Source organism: Eptesicus fuscus, chromosome 16 (assembly GCF_027574615.1).
Source record: "Eptesicus fuscus isolate TK198812 chromosome 16, DD_ASM_mEF_20220401, whole genome shotgun sequence".
In the NCBI taxonomy this organism is placed as follows: domain Eukaryota; kingdom Metazoa; phylum Chordata; class Mammalia; order Chiroptera; family Vespertilionidae; genus Eptesicus; species Eptesicus fuscus.
This window is the reverse complement of record NC_072488.1, coordinates 36,158,195-36,165,927: the sequence shown is the minus strand read 5'-3', so window position 1 is coordinate 36,165,927 and position 7,733 is coordinate 36,158,195. Positions and strand designations below refer to the sequence as shown.

At 40.3% G+C, this 7,733-nt stretch overlaps 1 protein-coding gene across 1 annotated transcript; it reads left to right on the top strand.

Moving 5' to 3' along the window:
• TMEM17 (transmembrane protein 17) lies at window positions 1–5,806 on the top strand. The gene is made up of 4 exons (XM_008147560.3): window positions 1–156; window positions 3,556–3,659; window positions 3,821–3,934; window positions 5,370–5,806. Exons 1-4 carry the CDS (start codon window positions 57–59, stop codon window positions 5,646–5,648), a joined length of 597 nt encoding a protein of 198 aa, XP_008145782.1. The 5' UTR covers window positions 1–56; the 3' UTR covers window positions 5,649–5,806.
• The last annotated feature ends 1,927 nt before the right edge of the window (window positions 5,807–7,733 follow it).

The window sequence follows — 7,733 nt, the reverse complement described above, 5'->3', positions numbered from 1 at the left end:
CCCCCGGTTGCCTTGGGAACCGCACACCCCGCCGCCAGAGGTCCAGAAACCAGGCCATGGAGCTGCCAGAACCGGTCCGCCTGCGGCTGGGGAACTTCAGTCGGACCATGTTCAGGGACTCAAACCGGACCGAGCCCGAGTACAGCGAAGGTCCGGGTGAGTGGCCGAGGCCCAGCGCCGGGAGTGTGGCCGCCGAGGACCTGCGCGGGTTCGGCGCGCGGATGTTGCCAGGACCCAAAATGGCGGTTTCGCCGTCGGCGGGTGCCGCAGTGCGGAGCCCCTTGGAGGAGCGGCCAGGCCGAGGGCTGGGCTGGGACGCCTCAGGCCCCTGGTGGCCGCCGGTGCTGGGCTGGTCGTGCTGAGGCCTGGCCCGCGAATTCCAAGCTGGGCAGCTGAGGTGGAGCTGGCCTTTCTCAAAAAAAAAAAAAAAAAAAATATTATATATATATATGCTATAAAAGCCGCTTTCGCAGCCCACGTCGGGCCCCGCGCCCTCTGCGGAGGCGGCCCTGGCTCTTTCAGCCCCTAGATGGAGGGAATGGCCCCTTCCCAACCCCCGCACCCCACCCCCCACCCCGGTAAGAAGAATTTTCCTTTGCAACTTTCCTAGCAGAACAAGGACGTTCCACCACCAGGCGGTTTTCTGGCGGAAGAGATGGAAAGAAGTTTTTTCAGTGAGTCGTTTTAAACCGCTATAGTGACAGCGGCCACACTAGCATCGCCTTCCTCAGAGCTCCTGCTGCCCTGCCCTCTCCTTCCCCGCCCCTGTGGATGGCTCTTTCCTTCCCCGCCCCTAGGGATGGCTCTTTCACCAAATCTGCTGACTAAATGCCGTGATGCTACATCGTGCAACCTGACAACAAGTCATCACGCGATTTCCTCCAGTTTCCCCTTCTTAAATCAGGATGATAGACAACATACGGCCAACCACATCCGTACGCTTTTATCCCCGAATTCTGCAGGAAATAGAAATCATCTCCTCTTTTCTTGGTTTAGGAATTTTAAAAGGGTCAGAGAAAAGTAAAGTCAGTTTCCATAGTTGTATTTTTTTCAACGTCATGACCTGCCTGGCCCCCCAAATTTAGGATGTACAGCAAAAAAAAAAAAAAAAAACATAATGTGAGAAATTAGGTTTTTACTTTTCTGATTTCTAAAGCTAAGGCTTAACAGGCTCTAGAATCTGATGATGCAAGGTATCAGGGGTCAGCAGACATTTTCTGTAAAGGGCTGGATAGTAAATATTTAGACTTTGTACGTGGTAGATCTCTGTGACAGCTATAGATAATGGTACTTAGGCAGACATGGCAGTGTTCCAATAAAACTTTATTTGTGGATACTAAAATTTGAATTTCATAAGAATTTCAGTGTCAAAAAATATTATTCTTTGATTTTTTTTTTCCCCCCCCCGGCCATTAAAAAATGTGAAAAAGCTCACTTGCTATACAAAATCAGGCAGCTGGCTGGTGGATTGCCTATCCCTGATTTATATTATATATGTTTTAATTTAAATTCTATTTACAGAACTCAACGTGTACTTTTGCAAAATTTAGTAAATTCATGTCTGTGCTTTCAATGTTCATTTACATATTAACTTGATTTTCAGTTGCATGATTATAAGTTTGATCTGCTGAAATACAGAGCATAACTCTTAAAATGTTATTGTACAAAAATTTTTAACACAAACTTCTTTGCTTTGCAAAATTTGACTATAGTTTCTTCTCTAAAGATACTAAATTTTATCATTGTTTTTCCACATTTTCTTTGTGGATCTGGAGTAGGTTTATTTGTACTGTAATTACAAGTGTATATCATTACCATGTCCACAGCTGACCAAGAGTTGCATTATTATTATGAAAAAAATCCTAGGATGGAGAGTTGCCTTCAGATTTAACAGATTTTAAGAATTCATCCCTTTATCAGTGGTAAATTAATAAATAGGTGCAAGCAAAGTACATCATAATAACGATTTCAAAAAGTAGATCAATGCAGCTGGTGTGGCTCAGTGGTTAATGGTCGATCCATAAACCAAGAAGTCACCAGTTGATTCCTGGTCAGAATACATCCCTAGATCCCCAGTAGGGAGCATGGAGGAGGCAGCCAATTGATGTTTCTCTCTTTATCCCTCTCCCTTCCTCTCTTTAAAATCAATTTAAAAAAAACAAACATTTAAAAAGTAGATCATTATCAGGCATATTCTTAGAGCTAAAGAAAACCTTGCTGTGAGACCATGATTATTCCTTATGTTTTAAAATTATTAAATGACAGATATAAAATACTAAGTTGTGGAGAAAAAGAAAACAATCTGTTTTTAAGAAATTTATTTTAGAGCCCTTGTAAATTCTTACATTTAGAGCAATTGATTTCTAAATATGTGTCTGTTCCTGTTAGTAAATTTAGGATGCAAATGTAGGGCTTAGTTTTTTAAAAATTCTTAATTTAGGACCCTTCTCCCTTACACAAAAGCAAAATATTATGTAATCAGCCTTATATAAATGAAACTCATGTACTACAAATAGCTACACTGACGATGTCCATATGACAGTGTTTTCATAATTCATTCTGCTTATGTGTATTTAATATTTACCAGTTTAAAGTAAGATGCTAGGTTCTCTGGGGATCTCAAAAGTGGGTAGAATGTGGTGTGTGTTTACATTGAGCCTGTATATCAGTGAAAGAAAAGGAAAGGGAACATACATTTACTGAGTGCCTCCTGAGGGCCACGCATGGTGCTAGGGTGAAATAATTTGTATTCTCTCTAATCCTCACAAGCAATCTGTGAGATAACTTTAATGTTACCATTTTTCAGATGAAATTGACAGACAAAGAGGTTAAATAGCTTATCTCAAGTCTGGCATCCAGAGTTACTGGGGAGATTGGGGAATTCAGGGTTTACTTGGACGCCAAAGGTCACGATCTCTTCAGCACACCAGGCTGTCTTCAGTGAGGGAAGTATGGTTCTTTGCTAACCCTCCTGTACACAGGTTAGAGTGGTAAATACCTACCAAGGAACAAGATATCTACTGGAGTTGGGGAATATAATCAAGAAAAAAAATTATGGAAAAAGTGGCATTTAATTGGGTATTAATGAGTGGGTGGGATTAAGGTATGCTGAAAAGGGGTGTGTCTAATTATAATTTGGGGAGATTCTTTTTTATATGATATTTATTTATGAGAGAGTAGCATTCTGTATTTTATGTATTTATTTTATGAGCTCTTTACATAGAACTCTACAAAGTTGGTAATGATAATTATTGTGTCTCAGTAGGATTTATATTGATAGTCTACATTTAATCTATACCAATAGTGTGCAGAAAGCAGACTGTAATGGCAAAATGCTAAAGTAATTGAAAAGTTTGAAACAAACCCCCAAGTAACCAATATATGAACTAAATAATATGATGGTGAATATTTCCTTGTACTGGCAATAATTATAAAGATGCATAACATTTGTAGTTTTGTTGAGCCAATATCATAGTGTTTCTAGGGAACTAAAGGCTTTATAGGGCATAGACCAGAAATAAGAGTTTGTCCCTTTTCTCTCTGTTTCTATTGTAGATAATGAAGTGGTTTCCAGTTTAGCATTGCAGATGTCACTTTATTTTAATGCTTACTTTTTCCCACTTTGGTGGGTGAGCAGCATTATGATGCTTCAAATGAAAGTAAGTCTAAACTTTAATACTTCTGCTAAGGTCTCTTCTGCTCATCCCCTGGCATTGTTACATTGTCAATAAAATCCAAGTTCTTAATATTTTATTTCTATCTCAGGTCATTTTTACTATATGTGAGATTTTACAAACATGTTTATTTTTGTTTTCTTTAGTATCCAATTCTGCCTGATTACTACAAATTCATTGTGGTCACTATTATCATCCTCATAACCTTAATTGAAGCTATCAGGCTGTACCTGGGCTACATGGGTAACCTACAGGAAAAGGTAGGCTCTTCTTCCCTTTCTTTCAGTGCTACACGTAAATGCAATAAGGTTTCCATAGCAAGGAAAGGGCAGTGCTCTGTGGTGGAAGGAGCAAAGGCCTATAGTTAAGGCCTGGCTCCAAGGTTACTTCTTTTGTCACTATGATCTGTTTACTTAATCTTGTTAGCCTTGGTTTCTTCATATGTAAATTGGGGAAAATAAATAGATAAATAAGTAAATAAAATGGGGAAAATATTTACTTCACAAGTTGGTTGGAATTAAATGAAATCCTTGTATAATAAAAGGCTAATATGCAAATTGTCCCCTCGACAGGGAGCTTGACTAGGGGGTGGGGCCGGCCAGCCAATTGCCTGCGGCCCCTCCCCCCAGCTGGCCCCACCCCTGATCAGCCCCTCCGCCCTGATCGGGTCCGGGCCAGCAAGGGGGAGGGGACGCTGGAGGTTGGTGGGCTGGCCAGACCCCACCTGTGCACGAATTCATGCATTGGGCCTCTAGTAATTTATATAAAGTACCTGAACATAGTAAGCACTTAAGAATTGATCATTTTCCCTCTTCTCACCAGTCTTGAAAATACTCAGTCAATTAAACACGTTCATTTGGATCCTGAATAAGAAAATGGGGGCCCCGGCCAGAATGGCTCAGTTGGTTAGAGTGTCATCCCGGGCACTAAAAAGTTGTGGGTTCAATTCCTGGTCAGGACACATACCTAGGTTTCGGGTTGGAAATCCCTGATTGGAAACCGATTGATGTTTCTTTCTCACATCAGTGTTTCTCTTTCTCTCTTTCTCTTTCTCTCTCTTGCTTATTCTCCCTCTGAAAATCAATAAAAACATATCCTCAGGTGAGGATTAACAAGAAAATGAGGAGAAATTATAAACTTATTTCCTATGCTGGGCACATGTTTTCTGAACCATCAAGCTACCTAAGCATTTACAGGTAGTTACCAGAGTTTAGGGATAATGCCTAAAGATTCCCAAGGTTTTCTAAAAGGCCCTTCATAATTAGGCCCCACCCAGCCTATCTCACAGTATTTCTTGCTATTTTCTAAACTAAACATCTCTTCCAGGTTGACATATTGATTCTCAGTCATGCTCATCCTACATCTTCTTGCCTCTTCCTCCTTCTACCCAGCTTTAAAAGCCTACATCCTGAATTCTTTCACCTACTCTGGTCAGTCTCTTATCTTCTTGTAGCACTTAGTCAATATTTCTAAGTGACACATTTAACTATTCACTAAGGTGTAGTATTCTAGGGCTGTCACATAAGTTAGTTTTCTCTTCTAATCTAGACTATAAGTTCTCTGCGGACAAGGGCCGTGTTATACTTTGACAGAGCTCACAATGTAGGTTCACAGTAGTGCTAAGGATTTGCTTATCTGTGTGAACAAAAGAGTATACTTGACTGATCTGATTACTTTCAATGTGTGTCATTTCAGGTTCCTGAGTTAGCTGGCTTCTGGCTTTTGAGCCTTCTATTGCAGTTGCCTTTAATTCTTTTCTTGCTCTTTAATGAAGGCCTAACAAATCTGCCCTTGGAAAAAGCGATACACATTGTCTTCACTACGTTCCTTACTTTCCAAGTTGTTTCAGCATTTCTTACCTTGAGGAAAATGGTAAATCAGTTGGCCACTCGTTTCCACCTCCAAGACTTTGACCGGCTCTCTGCGAATAGAGGAGGCATGAGAACAATGAGATCCTGTATAGAAGAGATTTGACCCAGTGCTGTTTAGTGAAAACTGAAAGCTCATTCTAGAAGACTGTGAGTTAGGAACACGTCAGAGATGTAGCATGAGAAAAAGGACAAAGCAAGTGTTTGGACTTGTATACTCTCAAGCTCGGAAAGTCCAAGTGATAACCGGGAACGTGAGCCGAGGTGTTTTCCGGGTCATGTCTTGTGTCACCCAGGAATGAGCTCCTTGGGCCAGAAGATTAGCAAAAGTGTGGAAAATTTATTACAAGCAGATTCAGCCTCCCCGCACGGAGAGGGGGAACCAATAGTGGGCTTCCCGTGAGAGCCTTGTAGTCCAGGGGTATATATTTGCTACAAGCCTGCTCTAGGTCTACCTGTGTCGTCACCTGATTGATTCCCTCGGTTGTTTTTGCCCAGCAACAGGCCTGAACTTTCCCTGTTTCTATGTGTTCTTTCTGTGTTCCTATCCTGAACTTTTTCTGTTTCTATACGTTCGTACACCTTGTGACTGCAGGCCCACCCTTGTTTTCCCATGCCTCCCGCTTTGAGTCCAGAAACATTTTATTATTTCTGCTTGGTTGGTTTTTGTGACGAGGCTGGCTCAAACTGCCCTGTCTGCCCCTGCCTATGTTCCACTGGACCCCTGCCTATCTGCCTGCGTTTCAGGTTAACCCTCTCACAAGGATGAGGGCAGTGATAGACTCTACAGTATGAAAGCAGTAAGTCAACCCTAAATCCGAGATGATGATCACATGATGCCAAATATCTTAATTTTTTTGAAGTTGTTGGCTTTCTCAGGTTTGCAGATTTCTGTGTTGGTGGTCACAGTTTACCAGCTTTACTGTAATATTTCTAGTTAGTACCTTTAACATTTCTAGTTAGAAATGTGTATATTTCTTTTAAACTTGTTTTTTTTTTTTAATCTTTATTGTTGAGAGTATTACACATGTACCCCTTTTTATCCCCCATTGCCTCCTTACACCCAGTTTCCGCCTCGCCCCTGGCCTTCACCACCCTATTATCTGTGTACTTGGTAATGTATACATGCATATAAGTTCTTTGGTTAATCTCCTCCCACCCACCCCCTTCCCTCTGAGATGCCTCAGCTAGCCATATCTTGGCAGTTCATCTGGAGTACATGGAAATCCTTATCAATATTCTGGTGTGTTAGACTATATTTGTAAACCAAGACACCACATTTTCATGTCTGCTAGGGTTAAATTATAACCTAATCTCAGCTGTTGTCCTGAGGTTAAGAAGAAAACAAGTGGATTATCATGGTATTTAGGAAATATTTTTATAATAAAATTTGTAACTTTCATAAAACCATGTTCAGTATTTATGGTGGTGTGCTAAATGTCTTTATAATACATTATAAAATATTTATGTTAAAGTATTTATAATAAATCATGCTTGTCTTGTACAGTTCTTTTGGGCATGGTTTTATTTTTATACAGAGTTGCAAAGGATGGAAGGAGAAAAAATAGATAGCTTCTTTGTAGTAGGCACTATACTAAGCACATTAGTCCTTGTGACCTCATCTACTAAACCATTATTCACTGAAGAACTGCTTCATACCCAATAAATTCATATGAGTGTTGATTTGAAAACCAGGGTGCCTATGAATCCATAGCGAGAGCTAAGGTGACCAAAGGGACTTAATAAGCATGCTCCCTTGCTAATAGGAAAAACATTTAAGGAAATTCAGGTAAGAGCAAATTGTTTGGGTGTATCTGAACATTATTTTTAAGTATAGGATTGTCTTAATGGATATACAGTAGTCTCCCCTTATCCCCTTTATCATATGTATATGCTAAAGTTTATAAATTAGGTATAGCAAGAGATTAGCAATAACAAAAATAAAATAGAACAATTATAACAATATACTGTAATAAAAGTTATACAAATGTGGCCTCTCAAAACATTGTACTGTACTCTCCTTTTCACTTGAGAGCACTCATAGCTTCTCTTTGGCATAGCTTAATTATCAACATCACTATTGCACTCTGGGGCCATTATTAAGTAAAATAAGGGATGCTTGAACAACGCTGCAATATTAGTTGATCTGATAACTGACTAATGATCGGTAGCATCTACCGTGTGGAGATGC

What these genes read in the sequence shown, in the direction of transcription:
- TMEM17 (XM_008147560.3), top strand. Translation starts at nt 57, where the DNA reads ATGGAGCTGCCAGAACCGGTCCGCCTGCGGCTGGGGAACTTCAGTCGG. An exon ending in TTATGATGCTTCAAATGAAA is followed by an intron (nt 3,660 to 3,820) that starts GTAAGTCTAAAC and finishes TGTTTTCTTTAG; the next exon opens with TATCCAATTCTGCCTGATTA. An exon ending in TGGGTAACCTACAGGAAAAG is followed by an intron (nt 3,935 to 5,369) that starts GTAGGCTCTTCT and finishes GTGTCATTTCAG; the next exon opens with GTTCCTGAGTTAGCTGGCTT.